The 13,315-nt window shown below is 40.0% G+C and overlaps 1 protein-coding gene across 4 annotated transcripts in view; it reads left to right on the forward strand.

The window, feature by feature from the left end:
* The window catches only part of LOC115168949 (MORN repeat-containing protein 1), a 96,140-nt gene that overhangs the window by 19,363 nt on the left and 63,462 nt on the right, over window positions 1-13,315 (forward strand). For 3 of the 4 annotated variants that reach the window (XM_029724508.1, XM_029724507.1, XM_029724504.1), the window contains one exon: window positions 10,946-11,017. The exons of the other annotated variant lie outside the window; for it this stretch is intronic. In XM_029724508.1, the coding sequence (XP_029580368.1) occupies window positions 10,946-11,017 (72 nt within the window). The remainder of the gene's footprint in view (window positions 1-10,945; window positions 11,018-13,315) is intronic. 4 annotated transcript variants of the gene reach the window in all.

Raw genomic sequence — 13,315 nt, forward strand, 5'->3', positions numbered from 1 at the left:
CAGATTGTTGTTGTGGTTTTTAAGTTAATTTGTGTTGTGCTGTTTGGTACACTCCATTGCTCTTGTCAGTGTTCTGGGTGCTTGGTAGTTTTTTAGTTTTTTTTTTAGGGGGTGGATCAGCTTTAATATTGCAAATAGATTGTGGCTTCTATCAATGTAATTGTCTGCATAATTTCAAATCCCCCATATATACATACAGTTGAAAGTAGGACGTTTACATACACTTAGGTTGGAGTCATTAAAACTAGTTTTTCAACCACTCCACAAATGTATTTTATTAACAAACTATAGTTTTGGCGAGTCGGTTAGGACATCTACTTTGTGCATGACACACAAGTAATTTTTCCAATATTTGTTTACAGACAGATTATTTCACTTATAATTCACTGTATCACAATTCCAGTGGGTCAGAAGTTTACAGACACGGAGTTGACTGTGCCTTTCAACAGCTTGGAGAATTCCAGAAAATGATGTCATGGCTTTAGAAGCTTCTGATAGGCTAATTGACATAATTTGAGTCAATTGGAGGTCAAATCAAATTTTGTCACATACACATGGTTAGCAGATGTTAATGCGAGTGTAGTGAAATGCGTGTGCTTCTAGTTCCGACCATGCAGTAATATATCTAACAAGTAATCTAACCTAACAATTTCACAACAACTACCTTATACACACAAGTGTAAAGGAATGAATATGTACATACAAATATATGAATGAGTGATGGCCCAACGGCATAGGCAAGATGCAGTAGATGGTATAGAGCACAGTATATACATATGAGATGAGTAATGTAGGGTATGTAAACATTATATAAAGTGGCATTGTTTAAAGTGGCTAGTGATACATTTATTACATCAATTTTTCCATTATTGAAGTGGCTAGAGCTGAGTCAGTATGTTGGCAGCAGCCACTCAATGTTAGTGATGGCTGTTTAACAGTCTGATGGCCTTGAGATAGAAGCTGTTTTTCTGTCTCTCGGTCCCCGCTTTGATGCACCTGTACTGACCTCGCCTTCTGGATGATAGCGGGGTGAACAGGCAGTGGCTCGGGTGGTTGTTGTCCTTGATGATCTTTTTGGCCTTCCTGTGACATTGGGTGCTGTAGGTGTCCTGGTGGGCAGGTAGTTTGCACCCGGTGATGCGTTGTGCAGACCTCACAACCCTCTGGTGAGCCTTACGGTTATGGGCGGAGCAGCTGCCGTACCAGGCGGTGATACAGCCCGACAGGATGCTCTTGATTGTGCATCTGTAAAAGTTTGAGTGTTTTTGGTGACAAGCCGAATTTCTTCAGCCTCCTGAGGTTGAAGAGGCGCTGCTGCGCCTTCTTCACCATGCTGTCTGTGTGGGGGGACCATTTCAGTTTGTCCGTGATGTGTACGCCGAGGAACTTAGCTTTCCACCCTCTCCACTACTGTCCCGTCAATGTAGATGGGGGGCTGCTCCCTCTGCTGTTTCCTGAAGTCCACGATCATCTCCTTTGTTTTGTTGACATTGAGCACTGAGTTTGAAGGCCTACCTTCAAACTCAGTGCCTCTTTTCTTGATATCATGGGAAAATCAGAAGAAATCAGCCAAGACCTCAGGAAAAAAATTGTAGACCTCCACAAGTCTGGTTCATCCTTGGGAGCAATTTCCAAATGCCTGAATGTACCACGTTTATCTGTACAAACAATAGTACGCAAGTATAAACACCATGGGACCACACAGCCGTCATACCACTCTCCCTCCTGAGTGGTATGATGGCTGCGTGGTCCCATGGTATTTATACTTTAAATTGTTTAACTTGGGTTATACATTTTGGGTAACCTTCCACAAGCTTCCCACAATAAGTTGGGTGAATTTTGGCCCATTCCTCCCGACAGAGCTGGTGTATCTGAGTCAGATTTGTAGGCCTCTTTGCTCGCACACGCTTTTTCAGTTCTGCCCACAAATATTCTATAGGATTGAGGCCAGGGCTTTGTGATGGCCACTCCAATACCTTGACTTTGTTGTCCTTAAGCCATTTTGCCACAACTTTGGAAGTATGCTTGGGGTCATTGTCCATTTGCAACAAAGCTTTAACTTCCTGACTGATGTCTTGAGATGTTTCTTCAATATATCCACATCATTTTCCATCCTCATGATGCCATCTATTTTGTGAAATGCACCAGTCCCTCCTGCAGCAAAGCACCCCCACAACATGTGCTGCCACCGCCGTGCTTCACGGTTGGGATGGTGTTCTTTGGCTTGCAAGCATCCCCCTTTTTCCTCCAAACATAACTATGGTCATTATGGCCAAACAGTTCTATTTTTGTTTAATCAGACAAGAGGACATTTCTCCAAAAAGTACATTCTTTGTCCCCATGTGCAGTTGCGAACCGTAGTCTGGCTTTTTTATGGCTGTTTTGGAGCAGTGGCTTCTTCCTTGCTGAGCGGCCTTCCAGGTTATGTTGATATAGGACTCGTTTTACTGTGGATATACATACTTTTGTACCTGTTTCCTCCAGCATCTTCACAAGGTCCTTTGCTGTTGTTCTGAGATTGATTTGCACTTTTTGCAACCAAAGTACATTCATCTCTAGGAGACGGAGCGTGTCTCCTTCCTGAGTGGTATGATGGCTGCGTGGTCCCATGGTGTTTATACTTGCGTACTATTGTTTGATGAACGTCGTACCTTCAGGCCTTTGGAAATTGCTCCCAAGGATGAACCAGAATTGTGGAGGTCTACAATTTTTTTTCTGAGGTCTTGGCTGATTTTTCATTTGATTTTCCCATGATGTCAAGCAAAGAGGCACTGAGTTTGAAGGTAGGTCTTGAAATACATCCACAGATACACCTTAAATTGAATCAAATGATGTCAATTAGCCTATCAGAAGCTTCTAAAGCCATGACATTTTCTGAAAATGTCCAAGCTGTTTAAAAGGCACAGTCAACTAAGTGTATGTAAACTTCTGACCCACTGGAATTGTGATCCAGTGACTTATAAGTGAAATAATCTGTCTGTAAACAATTGTTGGAAAAATTACTTGTGTCATGCACAAAGTAGATGTCCTAACCGACTTGCCAAACTATAGTTTGTTAACAAGAACTTTCTTCTGAAACTCAGTCTATTTCTTTCTTTCGGGATATGAATTCCGAGTATGTCCACTTCACCGTCAGACCATTTTTTAGGTAAACTATACGGTAATGTAAAAGTTGTATTTTTTTGTTATGTAATATGTACACTTATCATTATTTGGTTGCAGTCCAGAGAGGTTAGAACAATTTATCTAGATCCTCCATGAGGCTATGGAAGGATCCAAATTGTGGATTTAAAGGAAAACATGAATAATCAACATACAATGACACCTTTGTATTTAAGCCCTGGATTTCTAGCCCCTTGATATTATTGTTGGGTCTGATTTTAATAGCTAACATTTAGATATGCTGATAGTGGACAACCTTGTTTTACTCCTCTTTTCAGTGTCATACTTTCTGAGAAGTAGCCATTATTTACTATTTTACTCCTAGGGTTACTATACATAGCTTTAACCCATTGTATGAGATTCTCCTAAAATTCAATTTTCAAGGCATTATATATAAATTCCAGTCGTACTTTATCAAAAGCCTTTTCAAACTCAGCTATGAATACCAGGCCTGGTTTCCCAGATTTTTCATGGTGTTCTAATGTTTCCAATACTTGTCTTGTATTATCTCAAACGTTCCTTACAATTAGTGGAGATGGAGGAAACTGAAACGAAAACATATGCTGAACTGACTTTACTTCCTCTTTCAAAATATTATTTGGTGAATGATGGGTGACTCTGTCATTTGTAACAAGTTTCAGTAAATTATTTTTGGTAGCATTTCTATGTTGAATATAAAAAAATGATTTGGTGCATTTTCCCCCCCCATATTCCATTCTGTTCATTTTATTTTTAGAATATATTTGAGATTATTCAAATGGCCACCGTTTGCCTTGATGACAGCTTTGCACACATTTCACATTTTAGTCATTTAGCAGACGCTCTTATCCAGAGCGACTTACAGTAGTGAATGCATACATTTCATACATTTTTTTCTGTACTGGTCCCCCGTGGGAATCGAACCCACAACCCTGGCGTTGCAAACACCATGCTCTACCAACTGAGCCACACGGGACCACACTCTTGGCGTTCTCTCCAGCTTACCCTGGAATGCTTTTCCAACAGTCTTGAAGGAGTTCCCACATATGCTGAGCACTTGTTGGCTGCCTTTCCTTCACCCTGTGGTCCGACTCATCCCAAACCATCTCAGCTGGGTTAAGGTCGGGGGATTTTGGAGGCCAGGTCATCTGATACAGCACTCCATCACTCGCCTTCCTGTGTATAGTCCCACTAAGCCTAAACCAGATGGAATGGCGTATCGCTGCTGAATGCTGTAGTAGCCATGCTGGTCTGCCTTGACTTCAAAATAAAACACAGACAATGTCACCAGCAAAGCACCCTCACACCATAACACCTCCTCCATGCTTTACGGTGGGAATGCGGAGATCATCCGTTCACCCACACTGCATCTCATAAAGACACGGAGGTTGGAACAAAAGTTCTCCAATTTGGAGTCCAGACCAAAGGACAAATCTGCAACGGCCTAATGTCCATTGCTCGTGTTTCTTGGCCCAAGCAAGTCTCTTCTTCTTATTGGTGTCCTTTTAGTAGTGGTTTCTTTCCAGCAATTGAACTGTGAAGGCCTGATTCACACAGTCTCCTCTGAACAGTTGATGTTGATGTGTCTGTTACTTGAACTCTGTGAAGCATTTATTTGGGCTGCAATTTCTGAGGCTGATAACTCTAATGAACTTATCCTCTGCAGCAGAGGTAACTCTGGGTCTTCCATTCCTGCGGCGGTCCTCATGAGAGCCAGTTTCATCAGAGAGCTCAATGTTTTTTGCAACTGCACTTGAAGAAACTTTCAAAGTTCTTGAAATGTTCCCTATTGACTGACCTTCATGTTTTAAAGTAATGATGGACTGTTGTTTCTCTTTGCTTATTTGAGCTGTTCTTGCCATAATATGGACTTGGTCTTTTGCCAAATAGGGCTATTTTTTATATACCCCCTACCTTGTCACAACACAACTGATTGGCTCAAATTTTATTTACCAGGTAAGTTGACTAAGAACACATTCACAGCAACAACCTGAGGAATAGTTACAGGGGATGAATGAGCCAATTGTAAACTGTGGATTATTAGGTGAACATGATGGTTTGAGGGCCAGATTGGGAATTTAGCCAGGACACAAGGGTTAACCTCTAGGGGCTATGTGGGACGCAAGCGTGCCACCCCTGGTACACCCTATCAACAACAGGTGAAATATCAAGAGCTCCAAATTTGAAAACAATTAAATGTCATAATTCAAATTTCTCAAACATACAACTATCTTACACCCTTTGAAAGATAAACATCTCCTTAATCTAACCACGTTGTCCGATTTCAAAAAGGCTTTACGGCGAAAGCATAAAGTTAGATTATGTTAGGAGAGTACATTGACAATAGCTGTGTGCAATGTTTTGTCAATTCAAAGACAGGCGTCACCAAAAGCCGAAAACCAGCTAAAATTATGCACTAACCTTTGACAATCTCCATCAGATGACACTCCTAGGACATTATGTTAGACAATACATGCATTTTTAGTTCTATCAAGTTCATATTTATATCCAAAAACAGCGTTTTACTATGGCGTTCCCCTCCAATAACCGTTATCGTTTCCCTCCAACACTCCAAAGTTAACGAGAGTCTTGTCTTTAAAATGCTGTAAAATAGTCATATGTTTAAAAAATGGAAGTTTTGGGATTTTAGAGGAATTTGTATTTCGCGCCACGCCCATCATTGGATATTGGAGCAGGTGTTCCGCTAGCGGAACATCTAGATGTAAGAGGTTAAAAATGGGCACATATTTTTTTCTAAATTCTCAATACTGCCCCCTAGCCCTAAGAAGTTAACCTCTCTGGCGCAGGTGGGACGAATTCGTCCCACCTACGTAACAGCCACTTCAATCCAGTGGCGCGATTTTTGAATCGTTTGAAATACTATTACTTCAATTTCTCAAACATATGACAATTTTACAGCTATTTAAAGACAAGGCTCTCGTTAATCTAACCACACTGTCCGATTTCAAAAAGGCTTTACAACGAAAGCAAAACATTAGATTATGTCAGGAGAGTGCCCAGCCAGAAATAATCAGACACCCATTTTTCAAGCTAGCATATAATGTCACATAAACCCAAACCACAGCTAAATGCAGCACTAACCTTTTATGATCTTCATCAGATGACACACCTGGGACATTATGTTATACAATACATGCATGTCTGTTCAATCAAGTTCATATTTATATCAAAAAACAGCTTTTTACATTAGCATGTGACGTTCAGAAAAAGCATACCCCCCGCAAACTTCCGGGGAATTTACTAACAGTTTGCTAAATTACTCACGATAAACGTTTACAAAAAGCATAACAATTATTTTAAGAATTATAGATACATTACTCCTCTATGCACTCGATATGTCCGATTTTAAAATAGCTTTTCGGATGAAGCACATTTTGCAATATTCTAAGTACATAGCCCAGCCATCACGGGCTAGCTATTTAGACACCCGGCAAGATTAGCCTTCACCAAAATCACATTTCCTATAAGAAAAATTGTATTACCTTTCCTGTTCTTCGTCAGAATGCACTCCCAGGACTTCTACTTCAATAACAAATGTAGGTTTGGTCCCAAATAATCCATCGTTATGTTCCATCAGCGACGTTTTGTTCATGCGTTCTAGACACTATCAGAATACTAAATCACGGTCACGAGCATGGCGCATGGCGTGACAAAAAATTTCTAAATATTCCATTACCGTACTTCGAAGCATGTCAACCGCTGTTTAAAATCAATTTTTATGCCTGCCATAGGAGTTCTGTTATACTCACAGACACCATTCAAACAGTTTTAGAAACTTTAGGGTGTTTTCTATCCAAACCTGAACAATAATATGCATATTCTAGCTTCTGAGTTGGTGTAGGAGGCAGTTAAAAATGGGCACATATTTTTTCCAAAATTCTCAATACTGCCCCCTATCCCAAACAGGTTAACAGCCCTACTCTTACAATAAGTGCCATGGGATCTTTAATGACCTCAGAGAGTCAGGACACCCGTTTTAACATCCCATCCAAAAGACCACACCCTACACAGGGCAGTGTCCCCAGTCACTGCCTTGGGGCATTGGGATATTTTTTAGACCAGAGGAAAGAGTGCCCTCCAACACCACTTCCAGCAGCATCTGGTCTCCCATCCAGGGACTGACCAGGACCAACCCTGCTTAGCTTCAGAAGCAAGCCAGCAGTGGTATACAGGGTGGTATGCTGCTGGCTTATGCATTAAGAAGGAAAGAAATTCCACAAATTAACTTTTAACAAGGCTCACCTGTTAATTGAAATGCATTCCAGGTGACTCCCTCATGAAGCTAGTTGAGAGAATGCCAAAAGGGTGGCTGTTTAAAGAATCTCAAATATATTTAACACTTTTTTTTGGTTACTACATGATTCCATATGTGTTATTTTATAATTTTGATGTCTTCACTATTATTCTACAATGTAGGAAATAGTAATAATTAAGAAAAAACGTTGAATGAGTATGTGTTTTAAAACTTTTGACCGGTAGTGTATTTAAAAGAATCCATCTACTTGCAGATCGGTTTGTGCAATTTGCACATTCGGATCAAAATGATTGTTAATTAAAATCATCACCCCTTTTGAGTTTCTTTGCCCATGGTAGAACTATATTTCACCCCCACAGTCCTTTTCCACACAACTTAAAGAACTTTTCCACACAACTCTAAAATTGTTGAATGCGTTTCCTATAAACAATAGATATTATATTCCTTCTCTTTTAGCCAGGTAAATACTGATCTGCTAAGCCATTACAATTATAACTGGCTATACTTATTTCACCGTTTACCATAATGATATACAAGTTTCAATTCTATTTATTATTGTGTTTGTAAACTTACCATTTAAAATGTACCACAATGATTGAGTGTCCATATACTGTAGCAGTACCATGATATTTGCACAGCAACTGAGTCAACCTCCAATTGTTCTCCACTATTGCCATCCCGGTGACTGGCAGACCACCCCTGTCCACCTGTATCCTAGGGCCTTTGAGAGATTGAGAACCGTCCTTTAAAAAGAGCACACAGGTTGTCGTCCCAGTGACTGGCAGACCACCCCTGTCCATCTGTATCCTAGGGCCTTTGAGAGATTGGGACCCATCCTTTTAAAAGAGCACACAGTGCCACCCACAGAACAGAAGCAGATTAACTGCCAAAAGCATTTCCAAAACACTCACCCCAATTGCATACTGTTATTTGAAAATATATATATGCAAGATTTTTTTACATATATATATATATCTTAATTTATTTCCTCAATTAACAAATACTAATATGTAGGCATTTCATACGAAGGATTGTTATCTATAACCAGGACCGGCATTACGAAAATATATTTTTTTGGCAAGCACTGATTATTTTGGGAAACAATTATTGTGATTCATCCTATACTGTCCCTGACATCATTACCCCTTAGCAACAAATGTGGGATACATACCCTTCCCCCACAAACAACCACAAGCTCAGATGTTCAACAGTTGGGCTCGGGGATGGAACAACTCAAGAGAAGACTTGATGTGCAAATGCATATACAGTTGTAGCTGTTTGAGAAGGCATGCAAAATTGAGCAAGAATGGGGAGATTTGCTTAACCAATGTCAAGTCCTAGCCGATGGAGCTCATATACATCCCTTTCCCCTGAAAAACAAACACACGCTGGTCCCCCGTTGTGACCATTTTCCCAAGTGTCTCTGAGTAGTCAGACCTTTGGATTATTTTTGTGCCGCAAGGGCCACATTAGTTTGCCCCCTCTCTGATTGTCTGAGTGTGACCCCCTCCCCATGGGTTACTGCAGCTAGTGTTGCCAGCCCTGCCACTACCTGCGTGGGGGTTTCCACCGGAATTCCCACCGGCTAGGTACAAGGTCGTCAAGGTTCTCATTAGCAGCTTTGAGAAATCCTTGTATATTATGCTTACCCACCCGGGGCTTTGGCTTTGTTGGACCAACACTGCCAGGCAGGCTCAAACTCTTGAGGATGCTGCTTTAGTGGGTCTCTGACCATGTTTATCTTTCTGTCTTGGCTACGTATAGGCTACTTGCAGTAGGCCTATAAAACAGATAAGGACTTCTCCTTAGTGTGTCTGTTGCTCAGATGGGTGTCAAGGGTATAGGGTTCGGGATCGTTCGATCATGATTGAACAATAAATAAATAGACCTATATTTGTAATTTATTTTTAAATGTGTATCCCATATCTGCACAAAATGTAAAACTGTCACAACTCCTGCTCGCAGACGCACATGGGCTCTGGCATTTGCAACCATTTTCCTTTTTCAGTCACTTAACTCACCACACTTTTCCAATCACAAAAACACACACCCCATCTTCCATTGCAACCACACTCCCCCACATATACACCCGCACATACCCACACTCTGCCTTCTATGTCCTCTGTTTGGTGTGTTTTTATCCCTACTATGTTGATTCCTACTTCATTTTCGGCTTTTGAGTACTTTTGTGTTCCAGTGCCTTATATTTGAAGATGATTATTATTATTATTATTATTTCAATAATGATCCATTCTTCTAATGCTATCTTTTATCTGTTAATAAATACTCGAAATTATTTTACAACATTCCCTATCTTGAATGGTATAGTGTATTTGTAGTTTTATTTCTTCATCAATTTATGTATTTTAATATTTTCCGTTTTTTTATTTTTTATTACAATTCCTACCATGGATAGTATTGCGTGTTCCATTATTCGACTCCTCTATGGGAACTTGGTATTATTTAGAATAGCCATGGAGTAGTCTTGGTGTCTCAGAACAGCTGGTTATCAATGTACAGTTTATCTACTGCGAGAGCTACACGTTTCCCTTTTAGTCTATTCGCTTTGAAGAGTGGGTACAGAACTTTGCGCCGTTTTGCAATTTCCTTCGGGAACTGATTATTCATGCCTATCTTCGTGCCAGCGAGTCTTTTGCCCAGGTTTTTAACCATTATTTTATTGTTAAAGAATGCAAATTTGGCAACAATCGGGTGCTCATTTCTCTGTCCGAAAAGATGTACACATTCGATTTTGATTTTGTCGACCGTATTGCCTGGGATCTGTAACACTCTCTGGATCTTCATCCTCATTCTCTTTAATACCGTTAGTACCATATTTTCTCTCATAGATCTAGTCTGTACTTCAAGTAAGGCTTCTCTCAGAAACATGTTCGTTAACATCCGTTTCAAAAGTATGGATTGTAGCGTTTAGATTTTTTGTTTCTTTCTCTATTGTCATAGATTTTTCGTCACTCATCTCGAGGCTCGACTTTAACTCCTTTATATCTTTACCAACTAGTTCAAGTATGCCCAACTTATCATTAATCGTCTTTAGCAAGACAGTCTCTACACATATACATTGTTTTGTGTTGTTATCCAGATTGAAGCTTATTGCCCACAGGTAGGTGGAGTGAAGTGCTGATATTTAGTCAGATTTACAGATATTGAATATTACGTTTTTATCTTGAGGCATTCTGTTCCGCTGTCTTCAGTCTGCCATTGTTCCTCCCTACGCTCTGTCCTGCTTGGTTGTTTTTTGTTTTGTGAGGGAAGTGTATTCTAATTCCATTACTACTATCCATAATATTATAGCCGGCCCTACACATTCCATTTCCCTAACCAAACTGAGACACTGTCACTCTATGGCCTGCAGAGTTCTGATTCTGTGTTGTTCTGAATTAGGCAGATAATGACGATATACTATCTGGACATGATGCATTATATCATATATACCAGAGCCTTATCGATATACTATCTAGTAGTGTATGTCAGGACCATGATAGAGTTGAGTGTGCTTTCTCTGCTCAGGAAAGGAAGCGAGTGGGGAGCAGAATCAGTCAGGAGAAGGGGAATCGACCATCATCACCGAGTTCTTCTCAGGTAATCATGCCTCTCGTTAACTTCTTATGGGCAGGTGGGATGGTAGCATCCCACCTGGCCAACATCTGGTGAAATTGCAGAGCGCGAAATTCAAACTACAGTATTATAAATATTTTACTTTCATAAATTCACAAGTGAAATATATCAAAATAAACCTTAACTTCTTGTTAATCCAGCCGATGTGTCAGATTTCAAGAAGGCTTTATGGCGAAAGCATGCTATTATCTGAGGACAGCGCCCTGCATACAAACACATGAAAAACATATTTCAACCAGGCAGGTGCGACACGAAAGTCAGAAATAGTGATATCTTTGATGATCTTCTTCTGTTGGCACTCCAAAAGGTCCCAGTTACATCACAAATGGTCCTTTTGTTCGATAATGTCCTTCTTTATATCCATAAAAACTCAGTTTAGCTGGCGCGCTTCAGTCAATAATCCACCCAGTTTCCCTCCATCAAAATGCATACAAAATGAATCCCAAACGTTACTAAGAAACTTTTCCAAACAAGTCAAACAACGTTTATAATCAAACCTTAGGTACCCTAATACGTAAATAAACGATAAAATTTAAGACGGAGAATCGTTATTGTCTTTAACGGAGAAAAATACCGAAGAACGCGCTCTCTTCCACGCACTTGGAAACACTACAGCCAAAATGGGAGCCACCTAGAAAAACAACAATTTCTAGCTCATTTTTCTAAAAAACAGCCTGAAACTCTTTCTAAAGACTGTTGACGTCTAGTGGAAGCCCTAGGAACTGCAATCTGGGAGGACTTGGCCTTATAATAAAAGTGATAGCCATTGAAAATAGGGGTAGGCTGATTTAAAAAAAATAAATTAGGGGGGGTATGGTTTGTCCTCGGGTTTCGCCTGCCATATCAGTTCTGTTATACTCACAGACATAATTTTAACAGTTTTAGAAACGTTAGAGTGTTTTCTATCCAAATCTACGAATTATATGCATATCCTTCAAAATACTGCCCCCTACCCAGGAGAGGTTAACACATCTGCGTCTTTAACTTCTTCAAGATTCATGCAAATGGTTTGGAGATCTGGATTGCCGTATAAGTTATAGGCTAGAGTTGCCAAGAGGGTCCATCAAGTTCACTACCTTAAAACCTTTTAAATGTAATTGTCAAAATGTAGATTTACACCTAAATAGATGTACCCAAAAGTAATGATTTACCATGAGGGCCATAAACAATACCTAGTAATGCTTATACTGTCTGAAAGATTAAAATCTCACCTTTCTGGTAAAACATAATTATAAATTGCTGAGATGTAGTCACATTTATGGACACAAGCTGAAGTACACAGTACAAATATGATAAAAATATGAACAATTATATGGGAATAGGACTTGAACTGATTTGAAATGCTTTCTAAATATAGTAACAATCAAATTATAAACTACTTAAAACATTTCACCTTTCTTATAACTGTAAAATAAATATGATCATACTTAGTACAAAATTGGCAGTATTTCATATAACTGATGACCGAGTATTTCTGCCCAGCGTCCTCTGAGTGAAGCACAGACACCATTCAAATGCCTGCTGACTCGCTACCACTTCAGCTTTAAGCATGTCTCTGTTACCAAGAGAAAGTGGTCTTGTTAAAATTCTACAAAATAATTTTGTATTTTTTCTTGTTGAGAAAAATCCAGATGAGACTGCATTTGCTGCAATCGCTAGAGACTCCGGTTTAATATGACATATTGTTAGCAGAGCTGCGAGGTTCACAACAAGGGGAGTTTGATCCTTTGTCTGGATAGGCCCGAAAATGTGACGTATCGCTTCCTATGAGGTCTCAGATTTCACATACTGCATCTCAGATGAGAGCCGAGAACTGCATGCAAAGCGGGACAACCAAAGGTGTGACGGCCAAAGTGCAATCATTGGATAATAAAATTGATGCGCTCCGATCAAAACTAACCTACCAATGGGACATTAAAAATTGTAATATCTTGTGTTTCACCGAGTCGTGGCTAAACGACAACATGGATAACATACAGCTGCTTGGGTTTTCCGTGCAGCAGGAAGATGGAACAGCTGCCTCTGGTAAGACAAGGGGTGGCGGTCTGTGCCTATTTGTAAATAACAGTTGGTGCACAAAATCTAATATTAAGGAAGTATCAAGATTTTGCTCGCTTGAGGTAGAGTATCTCATGATAAGCTGTAGACCACAGACTGGAATATGTTCCGGGATTCTTCCGATGGTATTGAGGAGTACACAACATCAGTCACTGGCAAGAAGCACAGGCATTTCGCTACACTCGCATTAACATCTGCTAACCA

This window comes from Salmo trutta, chromosome 30 (assembly GCF_901001165.1).
Source record: "Salmo trutta chromosome 30, fSalTru1.1, whole genome shotgun sequence".
NCBI classification, from domain to species: domain Eukaryota; kingdom Metazoa; phylum Chordata; class Actinopteri; order Salmoniformes; family Salmonidae; genus Salmo; species Salmo trutta.